At 36.4% G+C, this 26,854-nt stretch overlaps 4 protein-coding genes across 4 annotated transcripts; 3 read left to right on the plus strand and 1 right to left on the minus strand.

Annotated features, from left to right (window-relative positions):
- Positions 1-442: 442 nt before the first annotated feature.
- Positions 443-5,396, plus strand: LOC145787532 (uncharacterized). Its single transcript, XM_082599291.1, has 7 exons — positions 443-596; positions 852-1,008; positions 1,252-1,264; positions 2,529-2,600; positions 3,023-3,130; positions 3,432-3,571; positions 4,351-5,396. Exons 1-7 carry the CDS (start codon positions 493-495, stop codon positions 4,603-4,605), a joined length of 849 nt encoding a protein of 282 aa, XP_082455417.1. The 5' UTR covers positions 443-492; the 3' UTR covers positions 4,606-5,396.
- Positions 5,397-6,824: 1,428 nt separating this feature from the next.
- Positions 6,825-11,397, plus strand: LOC145787729 (uncharacterized). Its single transcript, XM_082599536.1, has 7 exons — positions 6,825-6,964; positions 7,207-7,363; positions 7,592-7,604; positions 8,987-9,058; positions 9,529-9,636; positions 10,200-10,339; positions 11,121-11,397. The coding sequence occupies exons 1-7, from the start codon at positions 6,861-6,863 to the stop codon at positions 11,373-11,375; spliced, it is 849 nt and encodes a 282-aa protein (XP_082455662.1). The 5' UTR covers positions 6,825-6,860; the 3' UTR covers positions 11,376-11,397.
- Positions 11,398-16,085: 4,688 nt separating this feature from the next.
- On the plus strand, positions 16,086-20,861 carry LOC145787455 (uncharacterized). The gene is made up of 7 exons (XM_082599199.1): positions 16,086-16,269; positions 16,677-16,851; positions 17,371-17,383; positions 17,701-17,775; positions 17,990-18,097; positions 18,553-18,692; positions 19,325-20,861. Exons 1-7 carry the CDS (start codon positions 16,118-16,120, stop codon positions 19,577-19,579), a joined length of 918 nt encoding a protein of 305 aa, XP_082455325.1. The 5' UTR covers positions 16,086-16,117; the 3' UTR covers positions 19,580-20,861.
- Positions 20,862-23,289: 2,428 nt separating this feature from the next.
- On the minus strand, positions 23,290-26,487 carry LOC145787971 (CD209 antigen-like protein A). Its single transcript, XM_082599809.1, has 4 exons — positions 26,210-26,487; positions 25,732-25,776; positions 25,110-25,263; positions 23,290-23,715 (listed from the first exon to the last, which is right to left on the minus strand). The coding sequence occupies exons 1-4, from the start codon at positions 26,469-26,471 to the stop codon at positions 23,451-23,453; spliced, it is 726 nt and encodes a 241-aa protein (XP_082455935.1). The 5' UTR covers positions 26,472-26,487; the 3' UTR covers positions 23,290-23,450.
- Between the last annotated feature and the right edge of the window lie 367 nt (positions 26,488-26,854).

A 26,854-nucleotide genomic window follows, 5' to 3' on the forward strand; every position in this document is an offset into this window, starting at 1 on the left:
TGAGTCCACCTTGTTAGCTCAGTGGTTACGCGCCCGGCTCACGATCACGCGGCGCTGGTTCGACTCTCGGGGTGTGCGCTTGAGCAACGCATTTCAGAAGTGCTCTGTGCTCAGCGGCACCTAGTGAATGAAAAAATGTAAAGTGAAAGTAACCAACGAGACAAACAACAACTTGGTGTGTGATTAAACCCGTTTCAAAATCTTCAAGCAAATAGATTACCGGTACCGCTGTGTTTAAAAGCAGGCTAAGTAATTCAGGTAACATAACATCAGGCTTCTTTTAACAAACTCCTTCTGGTCAAACAAGTAGCAAGAAAAACGCTTTCACCTTTTTTTAAAACTTGTTTGTATTTCTTTTTTTTCCTCAGTTTTAAAAAGACTTATAAGTCTTGCATTATTAAATGCTAGCAGTTCATCATGAAGTTTGACGGACGAACCTCAGGTGTGAAAGTCAAAACGACTTTCAAACCAATTTATCGTCTAGCCAGCTCAATGAATCAAAAGCAACTATGGGGAACCATGAAAACTTTTGCGTTCATTGCTTTTGGTGTAGCCTCAATTGGAAGCATGATGTTCACCTTCAGTGTAAACCGAGAGTGAGTAAAGGATCTTTTTTAAAAATAAAAGACTAGGGTCTTTGAGTCTATAGCTAGGGCTTTTATATAGTATGTTTAATGTTTAATCATTTTAAATATAGTAGTTCCCAGTAGTTTCCAGTAGGCTATTACTCTCTTAAGTTTACACCGCGACGCCAGTAAGGATGCTATTGAAAGCTGATCCAAATGAGCATCAACATATATTTTCAAAAATGCCATTTTCCTAAAAATTATTTTTTTATTATGGTTTTCCAGATTGAAATCTCAATTTGATTCAGCCATGAGGAAAAACCATTTCCATAAAAATCGCTTCAGAAGAAGTGCTTCAAACAACCAAATAAGAGAAGAAAGCATGAGATATAAAAGAGCTCCAGGAGATGGGAACAATGAAGGCGAACAAGAAAACCCATTGGTGAGAGGACAAGCGTAGTTGTAGACTAACTGTGCCAGTCTCAATAAATACTTTGTTTGTATTTCTTTTATAATAAACACAATCTACCTATTAGCCTACCTCCTGTTGACATTTATAAGATATCAAAAATGTTACATCGAGCTTGCTTTATCTAGCTTACATCTATAGCTTGCATCTGGCTAGCTTTATAAATGATAAGAAATATATACTGTATCTGCTTAACAAGCTGCTTTTATGTTTCAGATTACTTCACTGGGTGAGTATTTTGTTATTGGTCTAATTTTAAACAAAAATGAGTCCATATTTTCATTAAATGTTTAGAAAAAATCCAAAGTTCTTGCATTGTTCAATTGTTTCAAATCAGGGCCGTGTTAACCGCCCCTAGTTCACCCCAGTCGGGAGGACACGGCTGTCTATAGAGGCCCTCATTTTATTAATGCGTTAAATAAGCTAAAAAATTAATAAAATAAAAATCTGCTATAGCGATTTATAGAAGCTCATTACTCAATAGATTGAAAAGCCTTAAATCATGCAAGGTCATCTTTAGTGCTTCCCAACCCCCGGCTGGAGGCCCATCTCTCCCTAGAGGCCCACTTGTATTTAGTTTATGTAGCGTTTTTCGGCTTGTAATTTATGTAGGCTACCAGTAACATTAAATCCTTTTTTCATTTTTGCAAAGAAGTTTTCTCGCTCTCTTTGCTCGCTCACCCACATTTTATTTACCTCACCGGCGATGATGGGCAACGGGCATGCACAGTGTCAACAGTGGACTAAGGGGGTAAAGATTTTATGTATTTTAAAAACTAATAAAATGATGCAATATTCCGAAGATCTACTACTGCATTGTTGGCATGTTAACTTTTTTTTTCTGGAAAATCTTAGAGTTCTTGTAGGCCTAGATTTGCTAATATGATGAATGTAAATTGATTTCCTACATTGAGACAGTTTGTGGCCCTAAACGCTTTCTTATCCTATTTTCAAGCGCCATATGTGCACATAGTGGATTTCAGGGGGAGGGGCTAAGATGGTCCTGTTTCGAATTTTGATTATTTTATAATTTAAGCTAAAATCATTAATCGCTTTCAATATTTCGCATTGTTAGAGTTGAGTTTCTTGACAGAATTATTATGATCATTTTGCATGAAATTGTGCAGTTCAGCTGAGTAGCTGATACCAGCCACTTTTTATATTGATCAGTGAAGAAACGATAACTAACATGGACTTCACTGACCAAACCTGACGGAACCTAAACCAAGGAATGAAGGAGATTGCAGATGTTTCAACTCAATTAAGCTTAGGTTAGCCTACTGGATCGACAGACTACACAACAAGAGCTACTTGACTTCAAGCTAAAGAAAAATACGTTTTCACAAACGATAATCTACTTATTTCACAAGACTTTAAGTTGCCGGAGAAACACAAGCAAGCCTATGATCATATAGTCAATATTATTATGATTATATGGTTATTATTATGATAATTATATAATTGCCAATCAACGATTTATTACTTTTGCAAAGGAAGAGAGGTAACGTACACCAGATGGGGAAGAAGAGAATGTTCTGGACCGAGTAACGAATTGATCTATCATGGTAAACACAAGGCGCTTAGGTTACAATTTATACAATTGACCAACAGGAAGTTGAAGGTTAGCCTACCACATTGAGATTTTCAGGCTATTTTGAAATATTGTTACAAAACCTATTTCCACTTGTTTATGTTGTCAAGGATGCGACGTTACACCCTACAAGCACGTTGGAACAAACGTACAACGCTTAATTGTTCGATGACTATTATAGTTGTAAATAAAGTAGGCTTACCTGAAATAAATATTAAACCAAATATTTCCTAGAGTTAGTAGAAAAAAAAACTTTCTGTGATGTCATTATTCGGCCTTAGGATCAGCCTGCTAAGTGCTAAAGCCCACAAAATGTTGAAACTTTGGCATTTCGCTTTCATGTGATATGTAGACCTTCGTCAGTAAAAGTTATGTCACAAACATTGTCGTGTGTAGGTATCGCTGCCGGATCGCATTATTCTCACACAGGAGGAGCTGGCAACCATCTGTGTCTTCATTTGAATGTTACTTACTCTCCTGGAAAGTACATGAATGGTGGAAACGGTAAGCTAAAGTTCAGCTACTATTTTGATATTCCTATCGTTTTGTATTGTGAAAGAAAAGAATCGTAATATTATTGCTGGTTTAACGCTACCAGTTTTTTGTACCATTTTGTTTGATGGTAACTTTTTCGATTTGAATTTCGAATATTTCTCAAAACGTTTTCAATGAGGCGTTTTCTGACAATTTAAAACTTTGTGTGGGTTTTGAGGATTGCACCTAAGATTATAATTTTCATCCGTTTATGATTTACGCGACTTACTCGCAACATCTACGACTTATAAATGGCATAAGTGGCTTTCAGGTAACTCTCACTTGCACGGAATGGAATACAGAGATTCCAGTTGGGTGAACAATCTGTTTGATCTATCTTTAACTGAGGGAACACTGCAATACCACTCTGTACCATGCGCAATATGTTTGGCAAGAGCAAGAGTGACTCAGGTTGGTTCAATAACTATGTAAGTGTTAATATCAATTTTAAGTTTTCTCAAAGACTGGCCTTGCAAAATTCCTTACCAACATCAAGTTTAATAAGATTAGTAATAGTTTGTTTGTCAGAATTGTGCTTGTTCCAACATGCTTCAAATTCTAAAAGATCTTTCATTCCTAAGGCCTACTTTTTTCGTACTTCCGGATCTGAAACTCCAAGTTGGCCGATAAAGAAATTAAAACTTGTGGTAACATCAGTATAGACTGGGCCGTTGTATCAAAATATCAACAAGTTCAACCAATAATCTTGTAAATCAACAGCAAAAAGTTTTATTGAAAAGCATTCAACAAGCTATTTTAAATTCTTGATAGATCATAGGTTTTTGTATATAGGCAAACATCACTTGCAAAATCATGTTGAAAGCATGAAGGTATAAAACTATCGAATCTGACAACCACGTGGTTTAAATGTTGGTTTCACGTAAATGTGTCACGTCAACGCCAAAGAACATGTATTTAAGTTATTTTTCCAAGTTAATTTGAATGTAGGCTACTAGTGGTATTCACAAAGCTATTTCAGACTTAAATAAAACTCCAGCAATGTATAGAAATACCAACAATGTTGTTGAAAGTTGTTGCAACCGTTTCTAATTTTTTCTTACAATCTCTCTTCGGTATCAAGTGCATCTCACGTTTGTGTTTTGTCGTTTCTAATTTTTGCAGACCTATGATATATTTGTCAAGTTTTTATAAAAAAAAAATTAATCAAACAATTTTCAAATGTATCTTAGCTGATGATCCCTGGAAGAGAGACCTGTCCACAAGAATGGACATTGGAGTACACTGGGTTTATAATGAGTGGTGGACATAACGATAAGCACTCCAGTAACGCAATATGTGTCGACGACACCCCACAAGTAGTCCCGGGAACCGAAGGAAATCAACATGGAGCTTACCTGCACATGGTGGAAACATTTTGTGCATCTTTGTTGTGCGAACCTTTTGTTGGCGGGCGTGAACTGAGATGTGTTGTTTGCACAATATAACTGCTTGCTGATTAGTAAACTACTAGCCTATGTGTTTATGAGACTATGGTGTCGGGATTGGCTAAGGGGGAGTCAAAAAACAAAAAAATTCGGAACTTTTCAAGGGGGCAACTCTGATCCGGTCTAGATACGACGATCATGTATAAAAAGATTCTATACAAGCATTTTCAACCAAAATATGCAAATTTGATGAAGACGTTTGTGTTCTTCACAAAATCTAGTTTGATTAATTACTAAATCTTTGAACAGATTCACTTTACTAATTCGTCTGAGGCCGTACATGGCATAGGTTGGCTAAAATAGTGTTACTCAATTTCGTTTTATGTTTTTAGGTTTGAATTGTTATTGTCACCTGTTCATTGGTTCCATAAATTTCGTAAAAATTATCCTCACTGCAAATGCTTCCTTACGTAGTTCATGCTTATGCACAATATAGCCACGTTTTTAAGCATGAAAGAACGTTTCATAACAAAATTCAAAATTATTTCACTTGCAGAATAATAGTTAAGAGATTTGCTACCTAGCTTGCAGTGATAACGAAAATCCTGATATTTTTATGTACCGTAGTTTTCGCGTTTGATTTCTTGTGTTTTAACTCAACATGCCTTTGTTCAATGAAACTAAGACTTGTCGTGGTCTTTATTTAAGATTTGAAAAAAGTTTAAAAGAACTGCAGTTTGTCACATCGGACAAAACCAATATGGTCTGAGACAGATTGTGAAGTAACAAAAGTTTATGTTTTGTTTCCTTAAACATTTTCCTAAAATAAATGCATTGCTTTTCATAGCCACAACCTGTACATAAAATAAATATCTAAATAAAAATGCATTAGAGTGTATTCTTACATAGTTCATAGAAGAAAGCAGTAGGATCGGATGGTGTTATCTTAAAGTGGAGTACAACAGGCCACGTTTGTAGCCTACTTGCTTGGTCATTAGTCGATGAAGGTGCTATCTGTGTTGAAGACGGTAAAACTTTCCATATGAGCATAGATTTAAAGAAGAAGTAGCAGCATAAATTGTAAGGAAAGAAAAAATGTGGTTTGCGAAAACGAAAAAGTAAAATGAGACTAAGATTTTAAAAAGAGGAGAATAACCCACACAGCAAAATCTGTCATTTTTACATTAATTCAACGTCTGCAGCCGTTAAATCAATGTAAAAATGACAAATTTTGATGTCTGGGAAGTGGCAAGTAACATTACTCTTTTCCAGCTAACGAAATTTGACAATTGTTACGTCATTTCAAAGTCCGGTGACGTTGCAATGACGTAAGAATCGCTGCTTTGGCTAGCTGCCCAAGCAACCACTTTATCTGGTCCAGATCTGGTAAAAATCTGGTAAGATCTGTACTCGGTCTGGTAAAGGTCTGGACCAGATAAAAAGGTTGTCTGGGTGAGTTCATCATTAAAGCTTAAACTTCTTTTTCATTTTTTATAAATTTTTGGCCATGTGCGAACTTTTATAGTCGTTAGAATGGATACGTGTCCTTAAAATTATCCCAGGCCTCGGTCCACAACAGAAGTACCCCTCCAGGCCTCCCTGGCAACGCTACTCTTGACGTCTCTACAATTTAATAATTCAACTGTTGTCAAATAATAAAATATTTTCAATAATTGACGTTACTCCCTTAAGTTTGCACCACAACTGCACTAAGGATGCTGCCAGAAGCTGTTCCGAATGACAAACGCCAAAATAATTTTTTACAATAAAACAATTTTCCTAAATATTATTTTTTCATTATTTTATTATGGTTTTCCATATTGAAATGAGTCCATCTTGTTAGTTCAGTGATTACGCGCCCGGCTCACGATCACGCGGCGCTGGTTCGGCTTTCGGGGTGTGCGCTTGAGCAACGCATATCAGGACTGCTCTCTGTTTAGCGGCACCTAGTGAATGAAAAAATGTAAAGTGGAAGTAACCAACGAGACAAACAATTTGGTGAGTGATTAAACCCGTTTCAAAATCTTCAAACAAATAGATTACCGGTACCGCTGTGTTTAAAAGCAGGCTAAGTAATTCAGGTAACATAACATCAGGCTTCTTTTAACAAACTCCTTCTGGTCAAACAAGTAGCAAGAAAAACGCTTTTAACTTTTTTTAAAACTTGTTTGTATTTCTTTTTTTTCCTCAGTTTTAAAAAGACTCATAAGTCTTGCATAATTAAATACTAGCAGTTCATCATGAAGTTTGACGGACGAACCTCAGGTGTGAAAACCAAAACGACTTTCAAACCAATTTATCGTCTAGCCAGCTCAATGAATCAAAAGCAACTATGGGTAATCATGAAAACTTTTGCGTTCATTGCTTTTGGTGTAGCCTCAATTGGAAGCATGATGTTCACCTTCAGCGTAAACCGAGAGTGAGTGGAGAATCTATTTTAAAAATAATAGACTTGGTTCTTTGAGATTATGACTATAGACTTTATATAGTTTGTTTAATGTTTAATCATTTCAAATATAGTAGTTCTCAGTAGTTTTCATTACTCGACGCCAGTAAGGATGCTATTGAAACCTGATTGCAATGAGTAGGCTACCAACATATCTTTTCAAAAATGCCATTTTCTTAAAAAAAAAATTTTGTTATTTTATTATGGTTTTCCAGATTGAAATCTCAATTTGATTCGGCCATGAGGAAAAACCATTTTCATAAAAATCGCTTCAGGAGAAGTGTTTCAAACGACCAAATAAGAGAAGAAAGCATGAGATATAAAAGAGCTCCAGGAGATGGGATCAATGAAGGCGAACAAGAAAATCCATTGGTGAGAGGACAAGCGTAGTTGTAGACTAACTGTGCCAGTCTCAATAAATACTTTGTTTGTATTTCTTTTATAATAAACACAATCTACCTATTACCTGTTGACATTTATAAGATATCAAAAATGTTACATCTAGCTTGCTTTACCTAGTTGGCATCTAGCTTGCATCTAGCTAGCTTTAAAAATGATAAGAAATATATCTCTGCTTAACAGGCTGCTTTTATGTTTCAGATTACTTCACTGGGTGAGTATTTTGTTATTGGTCTAATTTTAAACAAAACTGATCCATATTTTCATTAAATGTTTAAAAAAATCCAAAGTTTTTGCGTTGTTCAATTGTTTCAAATCAGGGCAGTGGTAACCGCCCCCGTACACCCCAGTCGGGAGGCCACGGCTGTCTAGAGGCCCCTCATTTTAATAATGCGTTTCGACTGTTTAAAAAATAAAAAATCTGCTATATTAAGCTCATTACCCAATAGATTGAAAAGCCTTAAATCATGCAAGGTCATCTTTACTGCTTCTCACCCCGCAGCCAGAGGCCCACCTCTCCATAGAGGCCCACTTGTAATTAGTTTATGCAGCGTTTTTTGGCTTGTAATTTTACACGTAGCCTACCGGTAACATTAAATACGTATTTTTTCCATTTTTGCAAAGTTTTCTCGCTCTCTTTGCTTGCTCAACCACATTTTATTTACCTCACCGGGATGATGGGCAATGGGCATGCATAGTGTCAACAGTGGACTAAGGTGGTGAAGATATTATGTGTCTCAAAAACTAATAAAATAATGCAATATTCCGAAGTAAACACTGCTCACTAAAATAGTCTATTTAATTAACAATTAAAGTGATAAATTTAATTGTTAAAATCAAATAAATTTAATTGTTGAATTTTTGAGGTAAATGTGCCGTTGTTGTTTCGTGTGACGCTATTGTCTACGCAGTTTTCATGTAGCCAATCCATGTAGCCAATCACGTAGCCAATCCATGTTGCATTCGTGGGCTGTGAGGTATTCTCTTTGAAGGTTAGTTACCTGGCAAAGTAAAGATAGGGGCCCACGAGTAGATTTCGGGGGGGGGCGGCTAAGATGGTCCTCACACGGTTTCGAATTTTGATTATTTTATAATTTAAGCTAAAATCATTAATCAGTTTAAACATTTCGAATTATTAAAGTTGAGTTTCTTGACAGAATTATTATGATCATTTTGCATAAAATTGTGCATAAACTTTTGCATAAATTTATTCTGCTTGAGTTGAGTAGCTGATACAAGCCACTTTTTATATTGATCAGTGAAGAAATGATAATTAACATGGACTGAAGAAATGATAATTAACATGAAGAAATGATAATTAACATGAAGAAATGATAATTAACATAGACTGACCAAACTTGACGGAACCTAAACCAAGGAATGAAGGAGATTGCAGATGTTTCAACTCAATTAAGCTTAGGTTAGCCTCTTAGATCGACAGATCACACAACAAGAGCTACGTGACTTCAATCTACAGAAAAATTCGTTTTCACAAGACTTAAAGTTGCCAGAGGAACGCAAGCAAGCCTATGATCATATCATTATTATTATTATGATTATATAATTACCAATCAACGGTTTATTACTTTTGTGAAGGAGGAGGCGTGACGTACACCAGATGGGGAAGAAGAGAATGTTCAGGACCGAATAATGAATTGATCTATCATGGTAAATACAAGGCACTTAGGTTACAATTTTAACAATTGACCAACAGGAAGTTGGAGGTTAGCCTACCACATTGAAATGTTCAGGCTATTGTCAAATTTTGTTGCAAAACCTATCTTCCACTTGTTTATGTTGGTACTTGTCGATTTATTCGTGTTATTTTCTTTAAAACTTTGATTTTCAAAGGGAATGATGAGACATTGCACCCCAAAAGCACGTTAGAACAAACGTCAACCCTTTATTGTTCGATGACTATTATAGCCTAATTGTAAATAAAGTAGGCTTACCTGAAATAAATATTAAATCTAATATTTCTTAGAGTTAGTGGAAAAAAACTTTCTGTGATGTTATTATTCGGCCTCAGAATAAACCTGCTAAGGTTCACAAAATGTTGAAACTTTTGGCATTGCGCTTTCATATGATATGTAGACCTTTGTCAATAAAAGTTATGTTACAAACATTGTCGTGTGTAGGTATCGCTGCCGGATCGTTGAATTCTCACACAGGAGGAGCTGGCAACCATCTGTGTCTTCATTTGAATGTTACTTATTCTCCTGGGAAGTACATGAATGGTGGAAACGGTAAGCTAAAGCACATTTACTATTTCACTGTCCATTGTAGGCTACGTGTTAAGTAGTTGATCTATAACGAATACTCATAGGCGTGAAAGTCAGAGGGCAGATGGGCAATTGTCATCCACTTCTCCAACACCTAGTTGATAAAAAATTGCAAACCTGCGCAAAAACCTACAATTAGGCTATTTAGACAAAGGTTGCAAACAAAAAGCTTTAAGGTTGCATCAGTTAGAAAAATTACAAGTTCCACAAAATCTGTAGGCCTGAATGATTTTCATTGGGCACACTCATTTTGATATTCTGATAGTTTTGTATCGTGATAAAAAAGAATCGTAATATTATTGCTGGTTTAACCCTACTAGATTTTTGTACCATTTTGTTTGATGCCAAATTTTTCGATTTGAATTTTGAATATTTCTCAAAGCGTTTTCAATGATGCGTTTTCTGACAATTTAAAACTTTGTGTGGGTTTTGAGGATTGCAACTAAAATTATAAATTTCATCCTTTTATGATTTGTGCGACTTACTCGCAACGTCTACGACTGATAAATGGCATAAGTGGCTTTCAGGTGCCTCTTACTTATACGGAATGGAATATAGAGATTCCAGTTGGGTAGACAATCTGTTTGATCTATCTTTAACTGAGGGGACACTGCAATACCACTCTGTACCATGTGCAATATGTTTGGCAAGAGCAAGAGTGAATCAGGTTGGTTTAATAACTGCATCAGTTTTAATGATCAATTTTAAGTTTTGTCAAAGACTAACCTTGCAAAATTCCTTACCAACATCAAGTTTAATAAGATTAATAATAGTTTGTTTGTCAGAATCGTGCTTGTTCTAACATGCTTCAAATGCTACAAAGTCTTTCATTCCTTAGGCCTACGGTACTTCTTTCATACTTCCAGATCTGAAACTCCAAGTTGGTCGACAAAGAAATTAAAACTTGTTGTGACACCACTAGACTGGGCCACTGTATCAAAATATCCATAAGTTAAACCAATAATCCTGTAAATAAACAGCAAAAAAAATGTTGAAAAACATTCAACAAGCTATTTTAAATTCTTGACAGATCATAAGTTTTTGTATATAGGCTAACACTTGCAAAATCACATTGAAAGCACGAAGGTATAAAAGTATCGAATGTTACAACCACGTGGTTTAAATGTTGGCTTCACGTAAATGTGTCACGTCAACGTAAAAGAACATGGTATTTAAGTTATTTTTCCAAGTTAGTTTGAATGTACTGGTGGTATTCACAAAGGTATTTCGGGCCTAAATAAAGCTCCAGCAATGTATAGAAATGCTAGCAATGTTGTTGAAAGTGTTGCCATCGTTTCCTATTTTTTTTACTATCTCTTTTTGGTATCAAGTGCATCTCTCGTTTGGGTTTTGTCGTTTCTATTGTTTGCAGACCTATAATATATTTGTCAAGTTTTTATGAAAAAAAAAGACAAAAAACAATCAAACAATTTTCAAATATATCTTAGCTGATGATTCCTGGAAGAGAGACTTGCCCACAAGGATGGTCATTGGAGTACACTGGGTTTATAATGAGTGGTGGACATGGTGATAAGCACTCCAGTAACGCAATATGTGTCGACGACACCCCACAAGTAGTTCCTGGAACCGAAGGAAGTCAAGGTGGAGCTTACCTGCACATGGTGGAAACAAGATGTGTATCTGTGTTGTGCGAACCTTTTGTCAACGTGCGTGAACTCAGATGTGTTGTTTGCACAATATAACCGCTTTCTGATTACAAAACTATTAACCTATGTGTTTATGAGACTATGGTGTCGGGATTGTCTAAGGGGGGGGGGGGGGGGGGGGTCAGAAAACAAACAAATCGAAACTTTTCAGGGGGGCAACTCTGATCCGGTCTAGATACGACGATCATGTATAAAAAGATTCTGTAGAAGCATTTTCAACCAAAATATGCAAATTTGATGAAGACGTTTGTGTTCTTCACAAAATCTGGTTTGATTAACCACTAAATCTCTGGACAGATTCACTTTGCTAATTCGTCTCAGGCCGTACATGGCATAAGATTAGCCTATATAGTTTTACTCAATTTTGTTTTATATTTTTAGGTTTGAATTGTTGCCATCTATTCATTGGTTTCATAAATTTCGTAAAAAATATTCTCACCTCAAATGATTCCTTACGTAGTTCATGCTTATGCACAATATAGCCACGTTTTTAAGCCTGAAAGAGCATTTAAAAACAAAATTCAAAACCATTTTACTTGCAGAATAATAGTTAAGAGATTTGCTACGTAGCGTGCAGTGATAACAAAAATCCTTTTCGCGTTTGATTTCTTGTGTTTTAACTCAACATGCATTTGTTCAATGAAACTAAGACTTGCAGTGCTCTTTGTTTAAGATCTGGAAAAAGTTTAGAAGAACTACGGTTTGTCACATTGGAAAAAACCAATATGGTCTGAGACAGATTGTGAAGTAACAAAAGTTTATGTTTGGTTTCCTTAAACATTTACTTGAAATAAATGCATTGCTTTTGATAGCCACAACCTGTACATAAAATAAATATCTAAATAAAAATGCATTAGAGTGTATTCTTATAGTTTATAGAAGAAAGCAGTAAGATCGCATGGTGTTATCTTACAGTGGAGTACAACAGGCCACGATTGTAGCCTACTTGCTTTGTCATTGGGCTGTCTTCAATATGGGGCTGTCTTCAATATGGGGCTGTCTTCAATAGGAGGTTTTCAACAATAAGCTTTAAGTACCGATCTTTGTTTAGGTAGCTCATGTAGGCTATATTTCAAAAACTGCGCAAAATAAAAAATCCCTGTTGTGCTGATCTTAAGTAAATAAAACAAAACATTTGATTAAACTACCGCTATATCTAAAAGCAAGTTAAGTGCCGTCAGGAAACGTATCGTCCGGCAATTTGTTTTATATTTATGCAAAATTTCTTCTGGCCAAACAAGTAGCAAGAAAAACGCTTTTACCGTTTTTTCAAATGCTGGTTTCTATTTCTTTTTGTTTTATTTATAGGTTTAAAAAGTTAAGTTTCTTAAAGTCTTGCATTATTAAATACTAGCAGTTCATCATGAAGTTTGACAGACGAACTTCAGATGTGAAATCCAAAATGACTTTCAAACCAATTTATCGTCTAGCCAGCTCAATGAATCAAAAGCAACTATGGGGAATCATGAAAATTTTGTGTTCATTGCTTTTGGTGTAGCCTCAATTGGAAGCATGATGTACACCTTCAGTGTAAACCCAGAGTGAGTAAAGAAACTTTTTAAAAGTCAGGTAATAGACTAGGTTCTTTGAGGCTATAGCTATAGACATTTCAGGGCAGCTCTCCATTCAACGGCACCTTATGTAATATGTATGCATTAATTCTTAGGACACTTCACTCTCTCAATCTTTGGGTTAATGGTTGAAAGCCTCTTCAAGTATGTGAAACTGCCAGGAGATCGGAGGCTTTGTCAGTAAGGCTTTGTCATAAAGATTCAAACCAACCAGCCAACTATATAAGCCACTGTATGACCTACTAGAACAGTAGGCCGTGGCTACTGTACATGAATCAGTTCCGGGTAATTAGTGGTCTAAGTTTCCGGGCTAATGCAAGGAAAGAGGGCAAATGTAACTCCACTGACTTCATGAAACACTATTTGACAACAGTTTAATTATTAAGCTGTAGAGGCGTAAATAACTAGGGATAGGACTTTATTTTATATTAAGACGTCTTTGACACCAAATGATAGACAGAAAACATTTGTAGCTTAACCCAGGGCTTCCCAAACTGGAGGTCGCGACCCCCCAAGGGATCGAGTAACTTACTTCAGGGGTCGCAGAAAGTATACTAATTTGCACAAGGTAGGCTACTGCATAGTAACACTTCTGTGCGAGATGCTGTGACAGTTATTAACTTTATTAAGAGTCGGCGACTCAATAGGCTGCCCTTATTTTTGAAAATTTAAGGAGTGAAATGGAATCGGAGTTAAAAACTCTTTCACTGCATTGTGAAGTGAGGTGGCTTTCAAAAGTCAAAGCTTTAAAATGGCTAGCCAATAAACGTTGAAAACCGAAATCGTGATTTTTCCAACAGAATGAAATTCAGTCTTGGTCCACCATTTTCGCAATGACATCTAGCTTTTGGAGTTATGTCAAATGTCAGATTTGCTTGAAAAACTGAACGAATTTAATTTGTCCCTGCTAAGAGAAGACATCCATATTTTGCATTGAAATTTAAAATTGATGCGTTTATCAAAAAATTTAACACCTGGAAACCAAAATTTCAAAATGATTTATCTGAAATGTTTTCACTTCGCCTACCGTTCCAACCTAAACAACATTGAAATCGCCTTGAGGCCTGCATTGCCATTAACAAGCACGGAACCACGGCTGGACTTGCTTTCTTCATACTGAATAAATGTGTTTGCTTTTCAGTTTTGTTTCCAGTAAACTGAACCGAGAACGGTAAATTGTTTTTGGTTTTCGTTAGATTTAAGCTTTTCAATAAATATCACAAATGTATATTTCGCACTGTTCGTCGTTTTAATCGTAAGGGGCCGCGAAACATTTTAGGAGATTAATAGGGGTCGCGAGCAAAAAAGTTTGGGAAGCCCTGGCTTAACCGATCAATAAGAAATAAATCAACAAAAAAGCTTCACATTTACATTAGCATGCAAACATTCTAATGTAAAACTTGACTCACCATACTATCGAAAGATTCCAAGCCTTAACCTTAAAAAGTACATGAAACAAACCATCAAAAGTAGATCTAGTAGCAAACATAGGTTAATACATTTTTAGAAAATTGTTTTTAAGTAGCACTGTGGTCCATCATGTATCTCTCCTGTCATAATTAGAGTCTGTCGTTGTAGATGGTAGACAGAAGATTGTACAATAAATCCATTTCTAAAAAACTGGACAAAAATTGCATTTGAACCTCCAAATCGCTCCAAGGAATTACTTCGCTGTCGGATGAGCCTTTGAGGTCCACATTTATCTTTCTATTAGCTTTCATAATGTGCGCGATATTTCCCAGACAACAATGAAAAGGCTAATGGAAAGAAGCCGTTCTATAATCTCGTCATGCAAAGCAGGCAGTCCTTCTGGTTAATACTTGATGTCAAACGGAGTCTACCGGGCATGCAAACCAGCGCAACTATAGTGGGTTTTGTGTATTCTACTACTTCCCATCTCTCCCCTTGGAGGAGTTTGTTTTATCACGATAGTTGCATCAATATTAATAATACTGCAAATTAATTTATTATTATAATTATTATGAATCCCATCATGGTGAGGTCACACGTAGGCTACGCATTTCTAACGGTGGGCCTTCCCCTATGGCTAAGCTACTATAGGTGCAGGTGACGTGTTGTTAAGCAACAAAGAAGTTTTTCTACAGTATTTTCCTATTTTGTTTTGCCCAAATAACTTTTTATTAACTTAAAGATTTCTTGTTTTTGACACTAGATTTCAAACCACGACGTACATTTTTGTCAGGGCCAGTGAGAGGATATTTTGAGCCCGGTACCAATGAAATCCTTACGCTCTATACATCAAAACATTTATAAGAAAAACGTACCGTAGGCTTACTGTATTCAAAGAATACGCTGTGATTTCTTCATCTTTCCGGCAGGGCTTTGGAGCAGACGTAAATGTTAAATTCCTCCAGCTCCGAAGCTCTCTTTTACAACCGGGCCCCTTGAAAAGGTTCTGAGCCCTAAAATTACCCCGGGCCATGGTCCAAAAGTAGCTCCTGGACCCCCCTGTCTACGCTATTGTTGTTTGTTAAGAATGAAAAAAAAAAATAATCTTTTTCTTAATATGTTGTTTTTGTCACGTAGTCACCATTGCGGTTCTTGCCTCTTCCTCTGCAACAAACATAAAGCTAATACTGCAAGTAATTCCCTCTAGGCTGGAAGGTCCCCGGAAAGTTTCCTACAGATTGATTGTTTTGAAAAACAACAACTAACTTTATCCAATTAAACACTTTTTTACGGTTATCCAGTAATTTGTGCCAAGTTAGTAGCGTACCATAAAGTTCAAAAATCCATCAAATTTTATTTTCTAACATTTTATCGCACCGCAAAGTTTATTGCTAGTGGTTGTGATTTCACCTTGGATAATTTTAGATGACTTAGCAAACAATGCAGTGATTGTTCACCAAATGAGCGGAAACTGAGAAAAAAAATAATTTAAACGGATTATGCTTTTTACTTTGTTAGTATACAATTTTATTATCTGCAGAAATTGACAGGTTGTAAAAGATTATCCTCATCAAGCTGTGTTTAACTTTCAAAATTTGGCATGTGATTTTTCCGAGAAAATAAAAACAATGCAGAAAGAATTTATTGGATTCCACTTAAACGATAATCTATATCTTTTTTCTAAAATTAAAAAAAAAAATTTAATTCGTGTACTAATTCCTTTTTTCGATGGCGAGTAAAATCATATGCATTAGAGCATTCGAAATACAATGAAATAATCACCAGGTCAGTGAAGCAATGGAGCCCAAAGTCTTCCTTGAATCAAGTCCTCATCCACACATCTTAATGCGACGAAGAAGTTTTTCTGGACTTATCAGAGCTTTTGCCTATGTTGGTAGTTTTGCGGTTTGCGTTGGGAGCATAATGTTTGTAGTTAATACCAATCAGAAGTAAGTAAATATGATCTATTTGAATAATCTTCAAGTGTAATTCCATGTAATGTAAGCCATTGCAGCTGTTTAAGTAAATACATTTTATTTCCAAGCTAAAAGGATTATCTTTGCAATAGACTGAGTCACTTTTAGCAGCATGGTTGTTGTTTACTTCACAAATGTCGATAAAAATGTTATGTTTGTTTCGATTGGAACTAAAAGCAATTTCATCTTGTAGTAAACTAGAAACAAAATGCAAAACTCAAAACGCACAAGAAACTCTGATAATGTTTGACCAATGAAATACACGATCTCAACGCTGCCTTAACATTTTAAAGATGTAACTTAATTACTTTTTCAATAAGTCTTCAAATACAAAAAGGAAAAGTCAAGTCAGTTCTTTATTGTTTAAAATCTCTTCGCAGACTTCAATCACAAATCAATGAAGTGTTGAAACGAAACTACCAGCTCACGGATCGCGTCAAGAGGGACGCGATCATTAACCATAAGCTGGCCCAATCCCTCAACGACGCGAATGAAGTTAGAGAGAAAAGATCTGCCGCTGAGAACGACGTCGAAAGACCTGATGATCTCGTGGTGGTAAGAATTTGATATCTTAAAAACTAAATAATAATAGAAAATATTAGTTTGTAAATACAATAGACCTAGACAATTTATACCTTTTGTTTTACTATTGTTGTTCCGATCTTTATCGTTGCAATTCTTGGCAGGGCACTCAAAACTCTTTACACATCGTGACAGTTTTAATGTGTATCTGTCAATGTTGCTTTAATTTGAAACAAAATTTCACTTATCGAGTGATAGCAACTTCTCACTGGCATTCGAAAGGAACAGATCTACACCCACTGAGAACATAAGTCTATGCTTTGCACTTCATTGACATTTTAATCTATACTTACTGTAGATGTTGGCTACTTTGCATTGATTCTCCATGCAGCATAAGATCTTCACGTAGACATAGCCTACACTTAAAGACACATGGATTGTTTGAACAAAAACTAATTAATTTATCGGAACTTTTGATTTTAGTTGCCCTTAATCGTACCTTAGTAATCTAGACTACCAACAGCCAACTAATAAAAACTTTATTTTTTGCAGACGCCTTTATTTGGTAAGTTGATAAAATAAAGCTCTTGTTCTGTTTAAGCAGCCAAGCAGCTATAGTTCACAGCCAGTAATTGTAGATCTACCTTTTTATCTCGTTTTACTTTGATAGTTTTGTGCTTAATTTTCTTCATTAAATTGTGTCTTGAATGTTTATTGTTTTACGTTTATACTAACCTACAGTCTAAGGAAAAGTTGCGTTGTTTAGGCATTGACCCGTAATTGGTAAAGTTGTTATGCCAATTGCCAAGCATAACCTAAGATTATTAATTTTAAAAGAATATTTAGGCGAGTGACTAACGAAAATTCTTGCTCCTTTGCTAGGTTCTGGGGGCGTGACATACGAACGATGGGGGAGAAGGGACTGCTCAGGGACAAACAACAAACTCATTTATCACGGTTTGAAGGACCTTGTTTCACTATTAGTTTTTTGCTACTTAGTTTGTCTTATTTTTCATGCTGAGTTAACAGGAGGTTAGTAGCTCATGCGCTAAGAGTTGAAATTTTAGCTTTAACTTTAGCTTGAACTTAAGTTTTAAGGTAACAATCTTTCAAGTCGCTGAAAGATCTTTTTTGTCGTAGATACAGACGCTGTAAATCTATATCATTTCAGGTATTGCAGCAGGATCTTGGTACGCTCACACTGGAGGACCATCTAACCACGCCTGCTTAGCCATGAATGTTACATACACCCCAGGTCGTTATGTTGACGGAGAGCAAGGTATTAATGTAAAAGTTCGATCTAAATTAATTAATCAATCAAGTTTGTTTAAGGATTGCGCCACATTCGTTTCAAAGCAGAATAGTAGAAAATGTTACGTTTATTTATGTTGACGCTATACCACGGAGGCAACGAAAAACACATGCAGATCAGTTAATTGCCACTTGCCTCATAGGTATCAATATGACTAACACGATGCTTTTAATCATTCAACCTAACGTCCTAGTATCAAAACAAAGTATTCGTTGTTGAAAGATAAATAAATAAAATACTCTGTCCACACTGACACTATAGAGTTCGATGTATACTAGACCTATTCAATGATATAATTATGTAAAAAACATGTAGTTTTCAGCCCTGTAAAATATAAGTGTAGTGATTTTATACCTGCCAGACGGCGTGACCTATGAACATTGCGATTTTTTAAATATCCTCAACACTGTATCATCTTGCAGCTAATGCTTACTTTTACGGCATGGAATACCGCGATGCTGCCTGGGTGAACAATTTATTTGATTTATCTCTCACCGAAGGGACACTTCAATTCAACACAGTCCCTTGTGCTATATGCCAAGCTAGAGCGAGACTCAATAAGGTACTTTTGGGATCTAAATTATCTTTCATAGGCAATTGCTAATCCATGATGTTTTCACCAGTTCTATAACGTGTTGCATTGGACGTAGTACTGGAAGGCAACCGCCTCCTAAAATTTTGTCTTGCCCCTCAAAAACAAATATGTTTTATTATTATAACAATGTTTTGATAGAATTATAAATTATGTCCAATGATGTTTGCCCCCAAAAGTTGGTTTTGCCACCTAACATTTTCTTTCTACCTACGTCACTGAGTCGTGTTGCCATAGCCTGGCAAGGCTTTTGTACTTCTGAACTTGATAGATTTCCCCAGTAGGCTATGGATTAGAGAAGAATGTTTATCGCAGTCGACTAGTGAACAGAAGTAGCCTATGTGAGCTTTGCTATTTCATAGATCACATGATTTGTTCCTCAGATCCATTTGTGCAGATTGATTGAGAGTTGATCGGTTTTTACGATACTATGGTGGAAATGTAGTTTCAGCGTTTTTTATTCCATTATAAAGGAAATAACGCTGTATCATTACATAGGGCTTTTGTAAACGATTGTATTTTAGACGTAAATTACTTAATAATCGTAAGGAAACAAATATGCTCCCTAACAATAATTGATTCCTTCTTCAACGTATTTGCAGCTGATGATTCCCGGAAGAGAAACATGTCCAGATGGCTGGTACACAGAGTACACTGGATATATGATGAGTGGAGGCCATAATGACAAACATTCCAGCAATGCGATGTGTGTTGATGACACTCCACAAGTGGTTCCGGGAACGCAGGGAAACCAAAATGGAGCTTATCTGCACATGATGGAAATCTCTTGTTATTCCATATTGTGTGAACCCTTTGTAAATGCGCGAGAAATCCGATGCGTCGTTTGCACTGTTTAAAGGCATACTAAAGGAAAATTTCAAACCGGAATTAAGCATTAAAATGAGTAAACTGAACATTCAAGAATACATTTCAAAAACAATTACCCAAAAAAATTTGTTTTCAATGGCGCTGGCAAGGCCCAAAGTCCAGTGTTTCATTTATTTTCATTTTTTTCAAAATGACCAAAACGTGCAAACACAGCTCAAGAATACGTCATAAAGTCCAGCAATAACAAAAACCACGTTACCAATCTGATGTTTTGAGCAAACTGTCTGCTGTTTTGATGTTAAAATGTGCTGTTTTGATGTAAATACATACATAGCCTACAGTCAAATCGCCCGCAGTAACAATTATTGCGTGATCGGTTGATTGCTAGACTTTATGACGTAGACTTTATGACGTTCTTTACAGTCGCACGCTTCGTTGCTCAGGCCAATCTCGTTTTGAAAGCTCTGACAAAAGCACGCGCACAATGGTGGTCAGACCGCAATGGGGCAAAATTTTATTGAAAATCGTTTTATGGTAGCATGTTAAACACAAAGAACGTGGAAAATCGCCAAGTCAGGTTTTTCCTTTAATACCCCTTTAAGCTTGTTGTAAATAAATAAGAAACAATTGTGCTACGCAAGAAAATGAGCCACAACCAAAACTACAAACTAAATTAGTCATAGCCTAACAATGTTCAACAAAAGGAAACAAATATGTTCTGATGTCAAACTTACAACAAAGGATTTGATTACATACTTTCTCTTGATTGATTGAATCTTTATCCTCGGACGGAAAGCTTCATGCAGAGCTTAATCCTGACAGTTTTGCATATTTGTAGAGGCTTTAAATCAATGACCAGACCCCGTGACAGAGTGGGGCTTCCGACAGTTATTGAAGTGTTGTTTGCCGAACTTCCCCGTCCACTAGCTGGCGCTGAATGGAGAACTGTCCTTGAAATGCGTTGCTCAAGCGCACACCTCGAGAGCCGAACCAGCGCTGCTTGATCTTGAGTCGGGCGCATAACTTCTGAGCTAATGGGGCGGACACTCTTGCATCTTTTTGTTTTGCTTTTAATGATTGGACATATCCACCAATTCTTTGACATAGTAAGATTGCAGCATTTTAACTCTTGCTTTCAGCTTAACTGAAGATGATCTAGCTGCTAGCAGTTCGAAATAGAATTTTTAGCTGTTTGAGATTGTATGACTCGTGTGAAAATAAATTTGTTTGCATCATAGCAATGTTGTCATTGTATTTCTTATGCTCCTTTGCCAACTGATGTTTTCATTGATTAAACCTTTTTTGATGTTAGCTGATTGCTGCTATTAGGCTATGCCTTGTCTCGGACTCCAAGAAAAAAAAAACAGTCGGTGCTCTATAGCGCATCCAATGGACACTTGCTCAGATAGTTTTAATGGATGCAGTGGCCTACTAAAACTCAAATTAAAATTTATTTAATTTAGAGTAATTTTATAAAGTTCTTTGTTACTTTTATAAAGTTTAAGGTTTGCAGGCTTGATAATTCTTCAAACGATGTCTAAGGGATTTATTAAAAGTTTTAGATAAACCTCTGGTTCCCACCGCGGTACCGTGGCACCCTGGGGTGTCACTTACATTAGTCTGGAGTGCCGCGGCTATGTCACATATTTATTTTTTGTTTGTATTCAATTTTTCTAAAACGAAAAACAAAGAAATGATTTCATTGATTAGACAGCATCTCAGATCTTTGGTGGAAAAATTTGAGAATTACTTCCCAACATTGCGTACAAGGTACAAAACAATTATGTGTAGGTAAGAGGTCTATGTTAGCATTTATTTTGAATCTCCAAGAGGAAGAAGAACTGGTAAACATTTGTAACGATTGAAATATAAAGCCTATACACAGAAAGGTGCCGATCGATGAGTTTTAGATAAAATTAGAAGTGAATATAACACTGGTCTACACGATTTTTGCGCCATGAACTTTGAAGACTGATTTAAAGTAATTTTGGGGTGCTGAATCCGAATCTGACCTCAGATTTATCCGATCACGTCAGGTTTGTGAGATATGATAACAACAAATTGTTACGTTTGTCAAAAGTGGAAAATTTGACGTTGCGTTCATCACATATAGTGCTATATCCAGAAATCTAGGCCATGTGGTGCATAAGTAGCTGAAATACACTTACAAACTACAAGTTTGATACCAATTTGTTTTTTAAGCAACATTATTAACAAGGCAGTAATAACAAGCTAAAAGTATACCTGACCTCTCCCCCGCGTCAATTTTTTGCATGAAACCACAAAGGTCTAATCAGCAGGCCTGTGGCGATGCTTGTCCAGTAACCTTATTTAGACTGTTTTGGCCTGTCTAACACTAACCTTTCGTTATAGCACTGCATATTTTGCTGGTAAACGCAACGTCAAATCCTCCACTTTTGACAAAAGTAACAATTTGTTGTTATCATATCTCACAAACCTGACGTGATCGGATAAATCTGAGCTCAGATTCGGATTCAGCACCCCAAAATTACTCTAAATCAGTCTTCAAAGTTCATGGCGCAAAAACAAATTCTTTTTTTGTAGACCAGTGTAATTGGAGAAAAGGCATTGGTATTTAACTACAGTTTTCCGCATCATATCCTAGACCAGGGGGCCGCAAATACTGGTTGGGACAACCTAAAAACAATACTTTTAATTCTTTGTGACCCAAACGTTTCGGAAGCATATAATTTTGCTCAAAATACTTTGCAATTTAATATCAATTTCAATACGGTGGTCTCCGCGTATTAAGCCCACATCAGGACCGGACAGTTTTGGGCTTATTAAGCAAGGGACGATTCTCTGTCACTTCTATACTTTTAGTAATCCCGGAATGGACCAAATTGGGCTTAAGCGGGTGGACGTATTAACTGCGGGCTTAATAACCGGGGACAAGGCTACTACCATTGAAAGTATAAATTTCCTGGTATAGGCTACAAAATTATATGAAACTTATCACATCACAAAGTATACGATTGTATTTATTTTTGCCAAACATAGTAAGTTTAAACTGTTTCGAGAAAGAAATTAGGGCAGCTCTATCGAATGTGCATCCAGACGTAAAGGAGATTTGCACGAGAAACTAAGAACAACTTTCACACTAGCTTCGAAATAAATAACTCAATCTTCAAGTAAAATTGCTGTGCTACTATTATTATGTTGATTTTTAAAGGTAATATCACTATCCGCTTTCCCAAAGCTAGCCTAGTCTGCAACTCAACAACAAAGCGAACTTGCTTACTTTTTTCCGCACTGCATTAGAGCTGAAAGTCAAGCAGAGAAGCCATGAATATAACTTTAGAAGTCTTTGGTGGAAACGGTTAAGATTTGTCCCAACAGCCAGCTGCATAACCAGTAGGTGAAAGATCGTTAGCCTGTCAAGGGGTGCTACACAATATTTTTCTCTTCTACAAGGTGCCGTAATCCAAAAAGGTTGGGAACCACTGAGTTAAACTCTCACTCTAATCGTACGCCCATGTCTCCTGGTCGTTGGTTCAACATCTTTTAAACTCCTTGCTCGTCTTTCAGCAACGTTGCAAAAGACTCCTAACAATCGTCCAGGCAGTTGAATTGTTTCTTAATTGTTTACTTCCTTTGTATATGTTCATACTAGGATTTGATTTTTAGAATTTTAGTTTGTATATTGGATTCTTAAGGAATTCCTATCGACATAAAAGCATTTGTTTGAGAATAACACTAGCCTATTATGTCTGCAATATATTTTATTTTCAATTTTTTGTGTGCGAAATAAATTTAAAGAATAAAGACAATTTTATAACTTTATTGTTTGTTGCTTGGCTAAAGAAAAAACTCTTTTTACTGGAAAACTTGAATATTTTTACAAATCAAACATTTCTTTATTTTATCGAAGTGCAGTTTTCACATTCCGATTGGCTTCTCACACAAACCACGGTAAGCTGTAGAGCAAATTATGTCGTTGAACTTGTGTGAATATGGTTCATCCTCAAGAGTGTGTACACAGTTTTCATCTCTACCCCCATTCGGTTCATTGGGTTTACGCCATGGCGTGTTAGCCGCTGTAGACAATGTCCCATCAATCCAAAGAAACTGACCTTCGCGCGCCATGTCTGATAAACCAACCCAAGTTCGAAGCTTGGTACCTCCAATGTTTTGGAAGATCTTCCTGTGTAAAAGAATAGAAAAGCTTTGATGGCTTTACAGGGTGCAAACTTCAAAGAATCCAACCACGTTCAAAGTAAATAATAATATATTCAAAGTTCAACATTCTTCAGTGAATCAATACAGTTTATTTCAGCATAACTTCACATGCGGTAAGCCTTCGTTGAGCACATGAAGTTAGAATACATGACTTCGAGATAAAATAAGAGTTGTTTATGTTTTTGAAACCGTTTGATGTGAGAAATTAGGCTACTGGAGACTTGAGCCTCTATGCAAACTATCTAAACCAGGGTTTCTCAAACTTTTTTGGGCCACGGACCACTATTTGTAAATCTGTTTATTCGCGGACCCCCAATACAAAGCTAAAAATTAATAAAACCGAATTTTGTTTATTTAAAAAAAGTGACAACATCAATGGGACGAATGGGATTGCTTCTTATTGCATAAGCCTTCAATTCTCGGAGTTATTTGTGAAAGACAAACTCGTAAGTCAGGGTCCACGGAAAGTCTGGACCTGTATTGTCTTCATGTTGGTAAGAGCTGAAAATGCTGTCTCACACATGTAGGTCGTGGCAAAAAGCAATAAAATTTTAGTTGCCTTTAGCGATAGCAATGGGTATTCCTCCACAACACTCAACCAGAAAGATGCAACAGCTGTTTGATTGAAACTAAGCATTAAAGTTCGATCAGATGATAATTCGGCTAATTCTTCTTCTTCGCGTCCTGACAGATCAGTCTTTGTAACAACAAAAGGGTTTAAAATCCAGTCAAAATTCTCATATGTCTCTTTCAAAAAGTACTTCTTGAAATGTGCAGAAAGCAATTCCAAATGTTGTTTAAGGTCAGAGAAAATCAACTCTGTATTAATTGAGGGTTTGTTGGTAATGTAGTCACACAGAACAGGAAACATAATATGCTCAATATTATCATTTATCTTTGTTTTCCATATGTTGAGTTTCTTTATAAATCCTGTTATTTTGTTTGTTTGCGGCAATTATCTTTGACCGGGTACGTACTGTACAATGTATCAAAATATGTACAATCAAAATATGTTAACAAATCAAAATATCAAAATATGTACAAAATATGTACAAAATATGTAGCCTACTGTACAATGTATATGTGTGACTGTTTAATTTCTTGTCATATCGCCATGGACCACCTGTGCAGTCGTCACGGACCACCAATGGTCCGCGGACCACAGTTTGGGAAACCCTGATCTAAACTATAACTACAGTTAAATAAATTATGATTTTTCCAGAGTTTTAAACTTTGATATAAAAGGTTTGCAAATTGAAGGCCTAGCTTTTACATTTTACATGTCAGGGACAAGCGACTCTCCTTGTTACAACCACGTCATGGTATGAAGAAATATTACATAATCCAAATGTTTCTTACACCCTTAAGTTGCCTTGAACGCCAGCTACGGCCAGGTCGCCCCCAAGACCTTGACATACTGTTCGGCTTTCACCCCAGTTTTGGGTCTGTGGAGTCAATCTGTATTGGTATCCATTGAGCCCGTTGTACCACCCGATGCTGGTGTTCATGATCCCTGTTGCAACATATACAACATCTTCATTAGATTTTGTTCGATGCTCATCTTCAGAGTGGGCTATTTTGCGAATAAAAACGAACCTAAACATTTGCAATGCAAGCAATAACAATCAGAGAAAGTTTATGTTATCAAACACCGTATGTAAAAAAAACTTTCTTAGACAATTTTTAATGACGTTAGTTGCAAACAAAAAGAAAAACTGTCCTAATACCTATAATGTTGCTGCAAAAAGTTCAGTGCACTTAAGTTTATTCTCCTTTGTTAGTATCAAAACGAAAAATACTTCATGCCAGTTGCTACAATACGGTGGGGTTTCATGAAAAAGTGGAAGGAATAAAAGTTTGAGACCGAAATGATAAACAAAATAAAAGTGACTTGTCTGCACGAACAATGAACTTTGCGTAATCATTGTTGCACTGACGGGGACTAAGTCTACAGTGGCAGAGATGTGCTGGAAATAGTCACCTTGTCGTAAATTAGTAAGCTCCCGCTCCAAATCTGCAATTCTCCCTGCAAAAAGAAACAACAACAAACTGATATGTTTAATGTCGCTCTACATCAGTAAACAGCAAACGGCTTTGGCGGTGGTAAACGTTTTTAAGATTGCGTCTCAGTGTACCAGTGAGACGTGGCTAGAAAGAAAATTTTAAGGGGGGGGGGGGGCAAAAACAACTGTGGGGAGCAAACATCATTCACCATAAATTACTACGGAATTAAAACATTTTAATAGTATTAAAACATTTTTTAGGGGGAGAAAGATACATTTTTGGGAGGGCGATTGCCCCCTTTTCCTCAAGCCCACCCGCGGTTACGTTCCAGGTAATGATCTTAAATCATCATGGTTCGTCAACTTTTCCTTTTACTGGTTTTGTTCCAGTATTTTGCTGTGTTTTAACAGCATCATTTCTTTTACTACAAACAAAAATAAACTAAATTGGAATACCTTCCAATGCAGATATTTTCAAATTGTTTTGCATTCCGGATTCTCCTTTGAAGCCGGGTCGCCCAATTGCTCCTTTTTGACCCATGTCTCCCTTTATCCCTTTTGCTCCTCGTTTCCCAGGCCTAGCCACGATTGATGACGTAGGAGGAGGATAGTTAGTGGAAGGAAGCTGGAAAGTATCACTTGTTCTCGAACACGTCATCGTATCCTGACATAAACATGACGTCACAATGCAAAGAATAAAAACAATGAGATAGCACATGACTGTTTACCTAATTGATTACTTATCGTTTCTAAATAACAATTCAAAAATATGTAATTCTAAGTATCACTAGGCTACAATATACAGCAATAGCCTAGTAGTAGCGAGTCTACAAATAATTTGTGGGTCACCAGAGTTTCCACAAAATAAAAGTAGGCTATGTAAGGTACAATGAACGATGTAAAAAGTGCGGTCCAAAGAAACAAGTGACTGGTGGGGGGGGGGGGGAGCTGCCCAAAAAAACATTAAAAACATAAAATTTGATTTCTGTAAAGTTTGGAGTTATAAGGTTTGGTTTCAAATTGTCGTAAAATTGCGTTTTTATTGCGTTACTATTATTGCTATTGTGTTTCCCTTGGTTAATTGCTGCGTGACTCTGCGGC

The sequence above is a fragment of the Aplidium turbinatum genome, chromosome 18, assembly GCF_918807975.1.
Source record: "Aplidium turbinatum chromosome 18, kaAplTurb1.1, whole genome shotgun sequence".
Classification (NCBI taxonomy): domain Eukaryota; kingdom Metazoa; phylum Chordata; class Ascidiacea; order Aplousobranchia; family Polyclinidae; genus Aplidium; species Aplidium turbinatum.